At 35.1% G+C, this 17,841-nt stretch overlaps 1 protein-coding gene across 1 annotated transcript in view; it reads left to right on the top strand.

Moving 5' to 3' along the window:
- Positions 1 to 17,841, top strand: part of LOC134848240 (gamma-tubulin complex component 2-like) — a 29,020-nt gene that overhangs the window by 10,599 nt on the left and 580 nt on the right. The window contains exons 2-5 of the mRNA XM_063865624.1: positions 12,793 to 13,298; positions 13,604 to 13,810; positions 14,215 to 14,366; positions 14,944 to 16,130. Of these exons, the coding sequence (XP_063721694.1) occupies positions 12,793 to 13,298; positions 13,604 to 13,810; positions 14,215 to 14,366; positions 14,944 to 16,130 (2,052 nt within the window). The remainder of the gene's footprint in view (positions 1 to 12,792; positions 13,299 to 13,603; positions 13,811 to 14,214; positions 14,367 to 14,943; positions 16,131 to 17,841) is intronic.

Genomic DNA, 17,841 nt, shown 5'->3' with positions numbered 1-17,841 from the left:
AATTTCCAACATTCACAAATAACACAAGACGAATTCGAAAAGTTAGCCAAACAGCTAATTAAATATTCATCAGTCTATGCAACATCAAAATTCGATGTTGGAAAAATCAGTTCATCACTACATCTCCCGTTAAAACCAGACGCAGTTTTCAAAAAACAGAGAGCAAGTAAAGTACCAATTCACTTACATGATAAAGTGAACAGATTACTCGATATTTTAGAACAATACAACATTATATCACCAGTTAATAAAGAAGAACAACCAAAAGGGAACACATTTATCAACCCCGTTATCATTCTAGCTAAAGGAGAATCATTAAAAATCGTTCTCGATGCTAGATACCTCAATTCACTTATAGATGAATCAAAATGTAATTGGCCCATTGAACCAATACAAGTTATTTTAACAAAAATAAACGGCAAATACTTTACAACCGCCGATATGAATAGTGCATACAATCAAATGCCACTAGATGAACAATCACGACGTTTAACACAATTTGTTATCGGAAACCAACAATATGAATTCAACCGCTTATTCTATGGAATATCCATAGGACCAGCAGCATTTTCAGCTTTTATGAGCAAAATTTTTAGACCACTAATACTCAAGAAAAACGCAATCACCTATTTAGACGATGTTTTTATGCAATCACAAACAAAAGACGAGATGTTCAATGTTTTAGAAAAATATCACCAAATACTTCAGAACGAAAATCTGAAGGCCGCCCCCGATAAATCACACTTCTTTTTGACAAGAGTTAAATTCTTAGGACATAATATAGAAAGAAAAACAATCACTCCATTGAAATCACGCATTGACGCTATTCAAAAACTTCAACCACCAACAAATAAAAAGAAAATCCAAGAATTTCTTGGAATGTTAAACTTTTTAAGTAAATATGTTTATAAAATGCAATTATATCTACGACCATTTTATAACATCCTTAGACAACAAAATAATTTTGAATGGAACACAGAACATCAAACACGATTTGAAGAAATAAAGAAACTTTTAACTGAACAAATTTCAAACACAATTCCAGATTCAAATCAACCATTTTATGCAATGTGCGATGCTTCGAACTTTGGCATCGGTGCAGCACTATTACAATCACATAATGGTACAAATAAAATGAACCTCATATCAGCAAATTCTCGATTATTCACTCAAGCAGAGCTACGACTCTCAACTCTAATGAGAGAATGTACAGCCATAATATATACACTGACAGAATATGAATTTCTGATACTTGGATCAAAACACCCCACAGTTTTATTCACAGACCATAAACCAATCATCTTTCTCTTTACACAAAAATCTAACCCAAACCACCGAGTTTACAGATTTCAACTAATTCTAATGAAATTTCCAAACTTACATATAGTTTGGACTGCAGGAAAAAATCTTGCATTACCAGACACCTTAAGTCGAAATACACCACCTGAATTACTTACACGAAAAACAACAGTTGAAATACCCAAAAACATAAAATTCTACCTTGCAGAAAACGAAACATCACCCCGATTGGAATGCAAATATGCAGTAAAAACTGATATTGAACAATCACAAATAAATAGTTTACAACATTTCCCACTTTATTTAGATTGTCAAAATAATCATTATGAAGTTGATCTACTTGGAACATCAACTTTCAAACCAATCCCATATTCTCAATGGATAAAAAATAACACCCAACAAAAACGAACAAAACAACACCCACCTAAGAAAGACCATTTTCCACTAATTGAAAAAGAAAATTTAACTGATAAAATAAATTTATCAGGACCACAAACAAATGATTCAAAATACACAATAAATCAAGTTTTTGACCTCCACGACCCACTTGATACAATACCCTTATCTAAATTCGAAATTGAAAACATTTTTCTCCCTCCAACAGAAACGATTACAATTTCAACACTGAAACAATATCAAAATCTTGACCCGATAAATAGACAACTAAAATCATGGCACAAATATAAACCTGAATGAATCTACAGTTCCCTGTCTCCCTTTAAGTATGATTCTTATAGCTTTTAATATTTCACATACACAAAATATTAAAGGACACTCTGGATCAGAAAAAACATATTCAAATTTTATACAAAATTTTTACTTCCCAAATGCACCAATTTGGATAAAAGTACTATGCAATGATTGTATAGTATGTCAACTAAATAAACCTTACCCAAATCAAAAACAAATAGCACAAAAACAAGATTTTAAAGGACAAAGTTTGTACTTTAATCTTCGTATCTCATTTGATACCAAAGGACCAATTTCACCCTCATCCGAAGGAAACTCCTACATTATGGTAATTGTTGACGCATTTACACATTATGTAGCACTTAACCCAGTACCACATTGTAACGCTTATTACGCTTACACAACACTCTATGAACACTGGATAGCAAAATTCGGACTACCAGAAATTTTAGTTACAGACAACGGTACAGAATTCATAAATAATGAAATTATCACACTATGTCATTTATATAACATTAAACACAAACCACGTACATCTCATGCACCTTGGACAAACGGCTTAGTCGAAGGTATGAACCGTTCATTACAAGAATATCTTAGATGTATCATCAACGGAAATGATACAAAATATACCGAATGGTCAGCAGATGTAAAATTATTTCCCTTAGCGTATAATTCACAAATTACGACAACTTTAGGAATGTCACCATACGAAGTGGTTTTTAACCAAAAGCCACGCAAACCAATAATGTTTACAGCAAATTCTCATAAAAACGCACAAGGTTATTGTCAACCAAATAAAGACTCAATTTGTTATAACCTACCTTTACATACACACGATGAAGATCATTTTCATCACCCACAAATTCTTAAACTAGCCTCCGGTACACACACCGAATGGATTCTAAATAGAGATAAAAAACACAATGAAATTTATCAAAAAATAACAAAAAAGTTATTACAAAGACAAAACATTAATGAACAAATCAATTCACGTTTTACACCAGCCTCCGAATTAAAAATTGGAACATTTGTTTTAATACCTAATTTTAATACTCAAAAAGGAATTTCAAAAAAATTACAACCCCTTCGAAAAGGACCATACCAAATAATTGCAAGACCCACTGATGTCACATATAAAATTACCGACTCAAACAAAAAAGAAATCGTTCAACATCGAAACAACCTATTACCTTATTACCCAAAAGAATACGCACTCCGCGAATTAACTCAATTATATTCTTTCACAGGATTAAAAATCATTCAAAATTAACCACATCTGAAAAACACAGAACAAAATGAAAACCCCACCGAAAATCAAAACACAAAACCAACCGCCACCAAAAACAATACACAAAACCATAAAGAATCCCCAAAACAAAGAAAAAATAGAAAAATGACCGAACAAATAATACCCCAAGAACAAATCGACAAATCAGAAAATCGAAAAACAACAAGACTCCGAAATCAACCACGTAAAAACTATAAAATATTCATCCCCCAATCTAAAATTTTAAAGAAAGTGGAATTTCAAAAGTAATTTTAACATTATACTTCACAATCTTGAAACCTCCGAAACATTTTTCATTTACATTTTTCAAAATAACATGCTGACAAGTACGCAATAATTCTAGTTCAAAATAGACCAATAGGATTCATCCAATCCGTCACTTTCTCTAACTCAAACTAAGACCAATTAGACGAATAATATAGAACTCCAGGCACATCTATAACTATAACTTTACGACCTCCAGGTCAAAAATAAGCAAACCACTCCAACTTGACAACTAAAATAAATATCACCATAATACCATACCCCTCCCTTATCTAATAACCCAAAGATCAACAATATTTCCCCAACTCAGACCACGAATACCCCCAAAACAAATTTGTTAACTTAGCCTAAAGTAACAAAATGAACATTTTAATTAGCCTAAAGTATAAAAATCTCACCATACCCCGGATCATTTGACAAACAAAAATAAAGAAAAAGACGACCTCCCGATCACCATGAAAATTGCCCCCAACAATTTTTTACAAAACTCAACCCACTTGTCAAAAAACTAATAAATAATCCGACCACACTTGAAAATCGCCTCAAACAGCAAAAAATATTCGACCAAGAGATCATTTCTTAAATGCTCTTCTCTCAATCAGTTACTCAAATACTCATAAATCTTAAACATTTTTTTACAATACTTGAAACCTTTATAATATTTCTTTTTGATATACTTGAATCTTTTCTAATAACCCTAATCATTTTTTGTAACATTTTTTTAATTTTCTACACTATACTCGAACTATTCCTCCAACTTTCCAAAACCCTTGATTATATCCACAGGTACGATTTATACAACTTGTCTAAATGATACGAACAATTTTCAGTAGAACTGATATTTTTTTATTGTTTGTAATTTTCATAACATTTTTATCATCCCTCATTTTGACAATATGCAAATGTATAAAGAAAGCAATCATCACATTTGCCCTAGCAACAATTTTTCTAATTATTTTTTGGAAGAATATTATAATAAACATAAACCTTCCCACTAAAGTAACAATTCAAAAATCCATCAAAAATTGCTACCCAACAGTCACAGAATCAGTCTTCACCGACATCATCCCAAGATAACCCAACACCACCTTCAACTACTCAAAATCCTCAAACATCTACACGAATTTCTTTTCAAGACAATCCATACACTTTTGAAGAACGACATGCTCGTTTATCAGAACCACTAGAACCAGTTCAACGACAAGCACCTCTAAGCGAACCAACATATAACCTATACCCAACACTACCACAAGAACTAAGTAGAATAAGAAATCCTAGTCAAAACCAAAATACAGTCGAAATAAATAGACAAATTATACATCCTCGACGAAACAGAAATTTTCAAACTCCCCGAGTTCATTTTGATATACCTCAATCCCCATCACAAAACACTCCAGAAAACCCCATTGGTATATTACCAGAAACCCCTACGCTTCTTTCACAACGTAGCACCTCAAGCCTACCATCAGATTACTTAGGTTCAACACCAACATCTGAACAAATACGTGAAAATCCCTTTAACCCCCCAAACCAGGCATCACGACTACCATATTGGACAACACATTCATTTACACAAGGTGAATTAAATTTAGTCAATAATCCAATAGATATTTCTACGGATACAACAACATCCTCATCACTACCAGAAACATTATCACTACCATCAACACCATCAATAAGCCAGATTTCACCACCACCTTTTAACTTAAATTTTCCAAATAATCTCGACGCCAGATACCGAGAACAATCATCAATAAATATTCCTTTAAGACTAGATTGGAATACATTTACAGCACCTCCACCATTATTTGGACAACATCAAGAAAGTAACCGCCTTCATAACTGGGCACTTAATAGATTACAATATCGCCAAGATATTCACAACGATATCCGTGATCACAATATTCAAATACTCCAACAAAACAGTTTACAATTAAAGTTTGAAATCACAGTTAAGTTAAACAATATTACCCAACATCCCTACCCATTAAACCCACCTAACATAACAGCTCAAGCACTACCACCACCGTTTATAACTACTGAAGTAATATACAAATACGACAGATATACCAAAAACACAATTGGCTACATTACATTTTATAATCCATACTCAGGATTATCATACACATGTATATTCTAAAATTATTAATTTTTCTTCAACTCCTTTTTCTAGTAATCTCAAATCAAAACATAAACCCTTCCCCTCGTACAGGACCACAAGATTTATTAGTAACACATTACGATTGTGAAGAAAATGAACAAAAAACACTACACAAATATGCAATAAATCAAGTATCACAATGTGAAACAGAACCACAAGCTATAGAAACCACAAATGTAATAGCAACACTTTATTCAAAAGCCCGAGCAACAACAGTTACAGGTTATAAATTCACAGCAACATTTTCCGAAAAGAAAGTACATTGTTCACAAGTCTCGAACGGAAACAAAAACCGACTTGACCATGAATCATTCTATCAGAGTAATATAGAACGTCTTTTACATCTCAATCCCGACAATTGTAAAAATGAATTACTTAGACTAAACATCACACAAAATAAAAACTCCGAAAGAAAGTTAGTTAACTTTCAAGTTTTTTCAGACTCTGTACATCAATCACAACTTGAAAGACACCAAGGACATATAAAACTAGACGAAAAATACCCGTATAACGGCGCACACGGACGATTAACCTATGACCTACACGATAAACATTGGATACCACACATTGGTATAAATAACCCATCAAACTGCAAAGCAGACACAAAAAATAAAGGATACCAAGAAATAATGTTTTTCGATTGGAAAATACAACTCGAAAAAATACAACTAACACGAGATTTATCAGATAATACAATGATCGATCAAGGAATCCGATTACCTTGTAAAAATGATCAAGGTTATTGCGACCCTACAACGAGAACACAAGCAACAATTGTTTGGTTCCCCGAAGATACATGTACAACATTTCAAGTAGCAAGAATACACGCTCGTATGATAAAATTTCACGAAAAATACTTTATACAATCAATTCCATATGAACAAGTACATCCATCACGAAAACAAAGTACAAATTTTAGAAACATACACAATATAGAAAATAAATTGACACGTTTTCAAATATATCAAGAAACAGAAATTGCATGTAAATACAGGAATCCACTTCACAGAACACAATACTCTGAAATATTAGTTGAATACGAAAAAGGATTCGACATGACCACTGGAAAAATAAAACTTGACCCATATGCCACAGGTCATCCTCCAAACGAAGGAACATCCTATATACCAGTTAATTTTGAAAAAAGCAACGGACAACCTGGTGGACATCTAAAACCCCATGACACCAGAAGCACACGCTTACAAGAATTATCACTAATGAATACTACATATTTCGGTAATATCCACTATGATATTCATTTAGATATGAAACTAGATTATACAATTAGCCGAATTTTTCAAGAAATGTCACTCTCCGAATTAGAAACACTACACCAACTATGCGAATTAGAACGAACACAAATATTACAATCACTTGCACTAGCAGTATTAAAAATACCCTATGCAGGATACTTATTATCTGGAAATAGATCAAATTTTTTAGACTATGAAGGAAACATCTTATGGTTTTATACTTGTACTAAAAAAGTATCACCACTATACGTTTTTGAAGATAAACGATGTTATAAAAGAATCCCTATCTTTTATAAGAATAAAGTACATTTCGTGGATACACTTTCACGAAGAACCTATTTCTGGGATACCGCAGTCCCATGTGGATCAGAAAACAGCCACAATGTAGTACAACTAAACCCTGATGAAAATAAATATTATCTTCTCACTCCATATCCCACATTAATGCAATCACTCAAAAAATTTTCACCAGAAAGCATTCGCGCTATTGCTCGAAACCCAAATATAGACTTACAATCAATAGGAATCTATTCAAAATCAGATATTCAACATCACATTAGAACACAACAATTCCAAGAATTATTAACACAAATGGACACTATACAAAGACAATCAATAGACCAAAATTTACGCAAACTTGCGGAAACCGCAGGATTTGCCGATATCTACACGCAAGACTATAGCGGATATTTTAAAGACATTAAAGATTATATATATCTAAACGGTGAAAAATACCGTCCCCAAGATATATCACCAATTAACATTTTTAGCTTTGTTACACTCAAAAATGAGATCCTCGATTTTCTAGGATGGCCCTACTACATCTTAGAAAAATTGACTATTTTATACGCAATGTTTAACTTTATTGGATTTCTTTTCTCACTTTTAAAAGGAATCTACAACACATGTGCTATACACACACAAGTAAACAGACAAGCAAGCGTAGCACGCATACTCTTTGCAGGATTTTTTGGAATCTTTTCTACATCTATAAACAAAATTCTTTTAGACGCACAAATAAAAGAATATAACACAAAAATAGCAACACGACAAAATACATACGACGAAGAACATAACAATGTAGACATAACGCCAACGGCACCACAATTACCACCCCTACCAAATAACCATCCACTATCCCTAGTCCCACGAAATTTTCGAAATTTAGCCATCACACATAATCCAAATTTTCGACTCACCACATCACAAAGTCCCATCCAACATATAATGACACACCAGTCACAAGATCATAATACTTATGAACAAATTATTGAACAACCCCATACCACCGCTTTTCAGTCTCAAAATAATCATTTTTTTAGCCCACGATGAGCCGCCAACTTGGATCACTACACCGATCAAATTCCCACCCAACCAATCTTACCTCTCCAATCCCAATAATACCACTTTTTGCTTTTCCGCCACCCGATTTTCCATCTAGTAATGTAACATCAGGCATGAATTCCGACACTAATTCACACATCTCAGTTTTATATTCCATCTCACAACTCAATAACCCGAATATTGAAACCCCCGATGAATTTGCCGACTCAGAACCATCCCCATCCAATAATTTTCATAACTCTTCTAATTTTTCTCAACCCCCTTTTCAACCCATATTATCCAATAACCCTGACCCAATCACTTCCACACCCTCTTATGCTTCCCAAGTTACCCCAACCTACTCCTCATTTCATTCTGACCAATCATCTCATTCTCCAGACACCCCCCGAATCTCCCCAGAGCTAGATAATTTTATTACCCTTCAACAACAACCCTACCACCTCCATACCCCAACAATAAACCAAATCTCCTCCACAATAAATTCATCCAACCCCCCTACCCCTACACCCTCTTCAAATTATACTGAATCATTAGCACCATCATCCACATCAACTGAATCTTCACTCAACACTAATAGAGCTTACCGCACTTTTAAAAGAAAGTTCCCCAACCATCCTTTCCCAGCAAAACCAGGAACAGCCCGTGAATACATCAACCACCCCAAGCATACTAACACAAAAGAATTTTTAGCCATCACCTTACCCTCATTCCCACAATACACCTTAAACACCCCCCACGACACTAACGAAACACGCAACTTTGTAGATGAATACGTTTTAATGCCCACTCTCTCTTGGACCTCATATTATCATTTTACTAACCCTCTTTGCTTACCTTTATCTAACACTCACATCGATATAGAGCGAAATACGGACATGCTATATCGACTCACTACACCACTAACCGCTAGACAATTTACTTACGTTGGATATAAAAAATCACTAAAAACACACACTGCACCTAGAGCTAACGAATATACACTCGAATACTATGATCACAACATCATCAGAGCTAACCAAGATCAATTCTTAGACGACGATCGCTTCGCTAATCCACAAATTACCGAGAAATTTTTCATCAAGACACCATATATATTTACACTAAACATCTTTGACCGAAAGTTTGATCACATTATTTCAGAAGCACTAACAGACACACAAGCATACGAAAGTTTTAAAGAACGCTTCCAAATATTTTCACTAACCTTTCATTTCCTTGCACCACACGAAAGAGATTTACACTGCTCACACGATATTATGTTGCGCACTAAACAAACCCACACATATAGTTATTATCGCTTCATCCAAAATCACTTTGACCTACACACACCCTCTAGACAACCACACCATCGTTTTCAATTCATTAATTCCAAATACACTTCACCATTTTTCCTAAATTTCACATATTGCATTAAAGATACTAACCTTCATGGTATTCTTCGCAATTATGATCCCATAACCCAAATGTACATCTTCTGTCCCATCACCAAGACCTTCAACGCCGAAGAATCCCGACCCTTCCTTATCCCGCACGAGTTTGTACAACCTATAGAAATCCCAATTTTAGAATTCATCCACAACACTAAATTCAATCACAAATTATATAATCTAATCCAAAACACACCTTATGAGTTTGCAGTTGGCACTGAAGAACTAACCACTATCAAGGCACTTCAATTGCTTTGGCCACTGCTTCAGACTAAAAATATCATCCGCATCTTAGCTAAACTACTAACAACTTCCGATCTCATCCACGACATCTTCCCCCACGGTTTTTTCCCCGACGACTAACAGGTAAGTATGAATTAAATGAATATTACTAACTAATTAAAATATTAAAAAACTCACCATACTTTATCCATGTTTTCTTTAGATTTTTAGCCTTCATCCGACAATTACCTACAAAAACCACAAAAGACAAATAAAAATCGCAAATTTCATCAAACAGATTTCAAAAATTCTATTAATCTCTTACACTTATAAATTTATAAATTTAATACCAATGCAGTAAATTCATTTCTAAAATTTTCCCCACAAGCAGTAAATCTAATTATGATGAAAATTTGTAACTTAAAATTCCCCCATAACTAGCAGTAAATTTCCAAATTCTATGCAGTAAATTAACAAAATGCAAATGCAGTACTAACCTTTTGATATTCTCATTCATTCGCACAGAAATTCTATCCACACTCGCACAGCTCGCCCACGAAGAATTGTTTAAAATAATGAATTTCAGTTTCAAGTTTTCACACTCAACAACTCTAACATATAATAACATGTTTCAAACTTTCCTTTAACCCGGTTGGAAAGGAATCATATACTAAACAAAACTAACCAACGCAGCTTACTAAATACCACAAATCATAGAATAACAGCATGACTAAGAAAAGGAAACCAACGGTACCCAAACCGGATTAACCCAGTTTAAAACTGGATAATTTATTCTTTTGAAGACTATTATAAAGTCTAAGAAAGAAATAATAAAACACAAAAAAGTCGAAAGACAAACCCATACCACGAACAATTTGCTTTTTGAAAAAAGGACATAACCAACAAGACATAAGAAAAACCACAACAAACCCAACATAAAACGTTGTCACATAACAGGACCCCTCACAAAAACCGCATGAAATTATACTCCCACTCCTGGCCTAACCCACCAGGAAGGACGTCCTGAGCATGCTCTATAGCCGGCCTAACCCACCGCGCTACATCCACGCTTTGTGACCACACCTCTATTTTTAATAAGAGCTACTCAAGGGTGAGTAACTCTTCAAAATAACCGAACTAAAACAAAAAGCTTTTGTGAAAACAACTAACTAAAATCATAATTAAAAAATATTAAACTAATAAATGTTTTATAAAATGTAAATTACATTATGCAATACATAGATCAGAATACAACACCAAGGACGAACATCTAAAGACAAAACGACCCCACTACACTCGAGAGAGAATGACCAACCACAATCGATATGCCACTCACAATCACAACTCAAAGGATTTAGAGTACGACTTGACTTCGCAGAAAAGGACTTCATTGAACTAGACCAATGACCACCTCGATGTTCAAGTATACGTACAGATCCGAGTAACCAGGCATCCCCTCCACGCACAATCTCCACGCCATTCCCAAACTAGATCAGACACAAAAGAAGTTCTCCACGCAGAACAGAAAAACCTGACATAGCCAACCATTCTGAAATCAGATTTGAGTTTGTTGCAAAGACTTAGTCGTTGTCACTAGAAGACACAACGTCTTATGTCTCTAACTCCAGCTTCCTGGAACTTCTTTAACAAAGAGGAAACGGAAGAAAATGATGTTCGCCAAAAACCAACGTCCATCATCCATCCTTCAAATTGCAGAAGAACTATTCTAAAAAACTCTGTAAAACCCGGATGGGTGGAACCTGATCTAAACTACATTTTATGATTGGATAAATTAGATATTTTACCAATGTAAAGTATTTAATATTAACCAATCATGATCCATCTAACTAACAACCCACTTATTTGTAAGTGCTGAAGTTACTTGTAATTTCAGCACCAGAGAGATTTGAATTTAACTTAGAAATTAGTTGGACTCTCCCGAGCACTTCAGCAGCCGCAATAAACCAGTATACCCTAGATCTATTGAGCCTAGCAGAGACTAGTTAAACAACCTGAGACTAGATAGTATAAGAGTAAGATTAGGATCGCTATTAGACTAAGAAGTTGCACGAATCTATCCGGCCGAAAATAAGATAGCGTGACGAGCAGACGGTGTACCCTATCCGAAATTACTCTATGAGTTATACACTCCAGTCATAACTCAATTTATCAATGATGCTGAACGCGTTCAAATGAGCATTCCGAATTGATTGGCAAATTGAATTGAAAACTTGATGCCCAAATTTATTTTTCAACTCGTTACACTTTGTAAACAGGGGTCTAGGATATGAAGCCGACGGGACTTCAAGCCAAAGTGACTTCAGGCCGAAATTTAAAATTTACAAGCACCTCAAATCACTATTTTTTCATCTGTAAAAATGTTGCTTTTCAAGAATTTAGGCAAGTTTAGTCCATAATAAGCGTTATTCGCTGACAATGATTAACTTAGGATTGGCATCCGTTAATAATATCAGCCGGTTTTTGAAATGCATAAATTATAAACAAGAAAATTGCCTTCAACCGTGTTTTATTTTTTCAACTTTCATTTGGAGGCCTAAATTTTTTGAAAACGCCAATAACTACTGAAGAAAGATCACGTAATTGAGAGTTCTTGAAAAAAGTTTTCAAATTGATCATATTTCATGACTTAATTAGAAAATTTTTGACTTGAAGTCCCTAATTTTACGATTCGGCTTGAAGTTTTGTCGGCGTTATGTCCGGCGCCCTGTAAACAGATCGTTAAACATCCTGATACTTCAAACTATTTTTTTACCGATTAAAAAATCAAGGCTACTATAATTTGTCTGTCAGTTTGCTAAACAAAAAAGAGTGTTGTTTCAGGCTCGCAGTGTTAGGGGATTGGACCCTCTGATTCAGATCTTGAGTCTAGTTGTCTCGAAGAAAGGAATGCCCGAAAAACTGGCTCCGAGGTTCAATTTGAACATTCATCTAGACTTGGCCAGATCGTTAAACTCAAATTCGGATGGATCTCTGCTGCAAACTCGAATTAAAATGACGGACAAGGAAATAGCGAGTATCCGAGAGAATCTACTGCGTGATAAAGATGTGAACAAAGTCTTGTCGGCTTCTGGCAGTTTCAATTCAGGAGAGTCGAAACGACATAAGCTAAAATCGGCTCTGGTGAAACGCAATTCAAACGTGCCTTCCCTTCCAGCGTGGTGTTATGAACAAGGTCTAATTAGTCGTGATTTTGTGCCGATGTCAAGGGCACAAGTCGTGAATTATGATTCCCCGAGTAGGAACGAGCCCGAAATAGGGTCACTGGCTCTTAGTCATCAAGAGGCACTCGTTTGCAACGACTTGATTTGCCTCATGAGCGGGATCAGGTAAGCAAAATAAAAGTTTTCTTCTAGTAAGAAAAACAAAATACAAGAAAACAAAAACATTTTCCGAAGTTCATATCGAATTTCAAATTCAATAGCTTGAATAGTTAGAATTGAAAATGAGATTCTGCTGCGAAATCTTAACACCAGGTAAACTTTGATGCGATTCAGTTTGAAAGTTTTTTTTTGTTCTATATCGATTTCATTTACCAATATTTCTGGGCGCATTTTTATATTCAAATTTTCTCAAGGCTTTGCAGTCTAAGAGAGTATTTTAGCATACGAATGTTATTTGATTCTCATTTTAGTGGCAAATATATCAAGTCGAAAGAACTTGCGTCTGAGTTGGACAAGCGAGAATTCGTCATTGACAACTCCCTGGATCCTAGTCTGGTCACTTTCGTCCAACGGTTTCTGCCTATTTTTGTAAACTACTCGACCATCATGCGATTCATGGAAGAGAAAAGTGCGTTCGAATTTGGTCAAGTCAACCACGCTCTCTGTGCGGCGATCAGGTATAGCAAAAATCTGTGGACTGAAATTACCCGAAGTCTGCGATGCAGTCAGTGGTAGAATTTATATCTGCGCTGCTATCTGCAGAAAATTTAATTTTGCTCCAGAAAATACTGCAATTTGTGCAAAACATACGCCAATTTTATTTTTGTGAACATCAGGGTTTTTTTTCATTTCGTTTCTCCAAGTTTTCGATATATTGTTCGTCGGATTTTTTTTTTTTGGGGGGGGGGGGGGTGGGGACAAACAAATCACATACACCTAAATTTCTTTAAAAAATCGGTCTGTTTTTCTATAAGGAACTCTTCTCTTTACTTAAATAACAGAAACTGTGCAGTGTTTCCGCGATGCTCGAATAATATGGGATTGTGCGCCGCAGATTTCTGCCATATCTGGCTGTGATTAGGTCTCTAATGAAGGAGTATTTGATTCTGATCGCTCAAGTGGAAAGGCAGAAGAACCAGGGTCAGCTTCAGTTGCAGCGGCTGTGGCATCTGGTCCAACCGACAATGCAGACCATTCAGATTATTGCGAGCATTGTTTCCGATATTAATAAAAGTAAGAATCTGCTTGCACAGTAACCGGATATCCATGGTTTATCCTTATTTTATGGAAATAATCATTAAATTGATTCGAACATAAAAATAAACTTTCAAAAAGTTGTTCAGTATCGAGAAAAACAGGTTAAAATTGATTTTAATCTAACATCGAGCAAGCAGACGTACCATAGCTTATCTACGCTAAATTTAAGCCGCGAAAACTTAGTTACTAGAGTAAAGTTAGCTTGTTTTTAGCGCCTCATTTTTGGAATGAAAACCTTCAACAATTCAAAAAACTGCAAAAAAAATTTTTTGTTCGTCATTTTTGTACAAAAAAATGTTGTCCAATTTGCTTATCTTACTATGACTGTCGAATATGCCTAATCTCTAATTTTTCGTTCAGCCTAATTTCTTATTTTTCCTGATTTTTCCTTTGATCATACCTAGCAGAATAAACGACACTAATTTAAAAAAATTATAGTCGGGACATTCTGTGCTACTTGCACAGTAACCGGCCATCCTTGTTTATTTCGAAACAGTTTAAAATTATTTGTAAATTTCAAACTTTGTAAGTCGAAACTTTTTTGCTGTTGTAGCTGGCTATACTGGCGGTGAAGTGCTCACAGTGCTACATAGTTACGTAATCAATTCCATCAAAGACGTCAAAACTCAAGAACTGTGCAACTACCTAGCCTCAGCAGCATCTAGACCGTTTTTCGACATTCTTCAGGATTGGATCTACAAAGGTCAAATAAGCGACCCTTTCTTCGATTTCATGGTTGAACAGAAACATGGAAGTACTCTAGATGGAGACGCGGTCAAATACGGTGCCAAGGAAAGCCTAACTGTTGATTATTGGGATAAATATTACGTCCAAGTACCGAAAAATACGCCTCTGTTCTTAGACGACCTGCGAGATTTAATTTTAAATACTGGAAAGTATCTGAACGTAGTTAGGTTGTACGGACAGCAGTTTGCTTTTCCAAAAGCAAAAGAAATTCTGTACACCAAGCAAATAAAGTATTATAGGGATATTCTAGAGGAAGCTTACAAATTCGCTAGTAAATTGTTGCTGGATCTTCTGATTGAAAAGGAAGGTCTGAAATCGAGACTCACATCAGCCAAGCAGTATTTTCTCATGGGACAAGGCGATTTTTTTCTACAGTTCATGACAATGGCAGCATCAGAACTGAAGAAGTCTGTATCAGATATTGTGCCAGCTAAACTCGCCAACATGTTAGAATTGTCAATGCGAACCAGCTCTGCGAATTCGGACGCGTACAAAGACGACGTGAAAACAGTTCTGCTGCCTTATGATTACGTAACTCAGTTGCATCAGATTCTGTCGATAGAAACAGACCATGAAAGTCAAAGTATGGCATCCAACGCAACTGAGCTTAACCTTAGTGGTCTGGAAGCGTTCTCGATTACCTTTGACGTTAAGTGGCCGGTTAATTTGGTGATTAATCAAAAAGCTGTAGCTAGATATCAGATGCTGTTTCGGCATATATTCTACATCAAAAATGTGGAAAGGCTTCTTTGCTCGGTATGGGTGGACAATAAAGCTTGTATTGCCAGCGATGGATCTGGCTACACAAAATGGCACGCCAAAATGTTTTTGTTAAGAGACAAAATGATGGGTTTTGTGAAGAACTTGGAAATATACATCATGTTCGATGTGATTGAACCGCACTGGGATAAGTTACAGAAGGTTCTGGTGGATATTTCGGATGTTGAGTTGCTCCTGAGAACACATTCGGAGTTTCTGGACCACTGCTTGAAGGTAAAGTTTTTAATCATATATTGATTCTATATTGATCATATATACATTATTTAATTGGCGTTTCACTTGACACATGATTTTTCAAAGTATTGTTTTTTTTTGCAATTTCACAAAAGAGTTTATGCACGCTTACTTACATCGTATATTGTAACGCTTAAGAAATTTCAATTGGCATATGCTTAAGAAGTCCCTATGTTAGCCTTTTAAAAGGCCAAAACATTGCAAGGCTTGAAATGCATACTCAAGCGCGAATTCTTCAACTATACATTTTTTCTTATATCAAATTTTTGTTTCCGTTTATTTAATTAAATTTGAATTTCTCAACCCTATAGTGGGGTCTTTTTGGTTTTCGAGATATGGCGTTTTGTATGATTTTTTTCATATTTTTCAAAAAAAAGTTAGAAATAAAATAAACTAATCGAACTTGAAATCCTCAACGCCATAGTGAGGTGCTATCAGGGTACACTCATAGCTTGCAAATATAGCGTCAGCTTCAAGTATGACTGCTCAAATGTTTTTGGTTTTCGAGATATGGCGTTTTGTATGTTTTTTTTTCATATTTTTCAAAGTTAGAAGTAAAATAAACTAATCGAACTTGAAATCCTCAACCCTATAGTGGGGTGCTGTCAGGATAAACTCAGTTGTTGCAAATCGGGCGTTCAAATTTGACTGCTCAAATATTTTTGGTTTTCGTGATATGGCTTTTTTATGTATTATTTTTTTCAAAAAACTTTGATATAAAAAAATTAACCGAACTTGAAATTCTCCACCTATGGTGGGGTGCTATCAGGGTACACTCAGGGGTTGCAGTTTTTCTATCCAATTTTGACCTCTGAAATCTTTTTGTTTTCCAAAATATGGCGTTTTTTATGCTTTTTTCAATTTTTTCAACTAACTAACAAGTTGAAATTCCTAACCCTATGGTAAAGTGCTGTCAGAGTAGAATCAGTAGTTGAAAATCTGGCCTCCAAATATGACTGATCATTTTTTTTTTGGTTTTCGAGGTATGGTGGTTTTCATGATTGTTTCAATGGTTTTCAAAAAACTTAGATATAAAAAAACCAACAGAACTTGAAATTCTTAAACCTACGGCGGGGTCCTGTCAGGTACAACAGATGAGCCCAGTTTATTTTCACGGTCACATTAAATATCGCTGTTTTTCTTTAAGGAAGCTCTTTTTACGTTCAACGATCTATTTGAAGCACCTTAGGTGCAGATCGTGCGCTAGTACAAGATTTAATTGGCGTTTCCATGCCATTGACTCATTTTCATACTTGAGAGAGCATGTGTCTTGTAATCGGGAACCAGCCTTTTTCCCGTAAACAACTTTTGTTACAAATCTTACTTTTCTTTTTTGCTTTATTATGGAATCTTAACAACTTTAAGGTTCATTCCCACTTGGCTTAGAGGTATTGTGTTTGCCTTTGTACCCATAGGTCTTGGGTTTGTGTCACGGTCGGACCTTGTGTATTTTCAATATGTATGAAACTGAAAAAATAACATTTCCGGGAAAAATTGAATTGTCATTCTATGAATTGAGTTCTAGAAAGCCATCAAGTTGAGTTCAGTGAACTGATGATTCATTCGAAAAGCATTTAAGTATTTTTTGTGACTCTTTTTTTGTATCGTTTCATCAGAAAAGATACCCTGAAGTTGCAAGTTGAGTTATGGTGGGAAAACCCGAATTGAGATGAAGGAGAAAAGGTATGTT

This window comes from Symsagittifera roscoffensis, chromosome 6 (assembly GCF_963678635.1).
Source record: "Symsagittifera roscoffensis chromosome 6, txSymRosc1.1, whole genome shotgun sequence".
NCBI lineage: Eukaryota > Metazoa > Xenacoelomorpha > Acoela > Convolutidae > Symsagittifera > Symsagittifera roscoffensis.
Note: the sequence above shows the minus strand (reverse complement) of the source record. Positions and strands in the feature narration are given on the sequence as shown.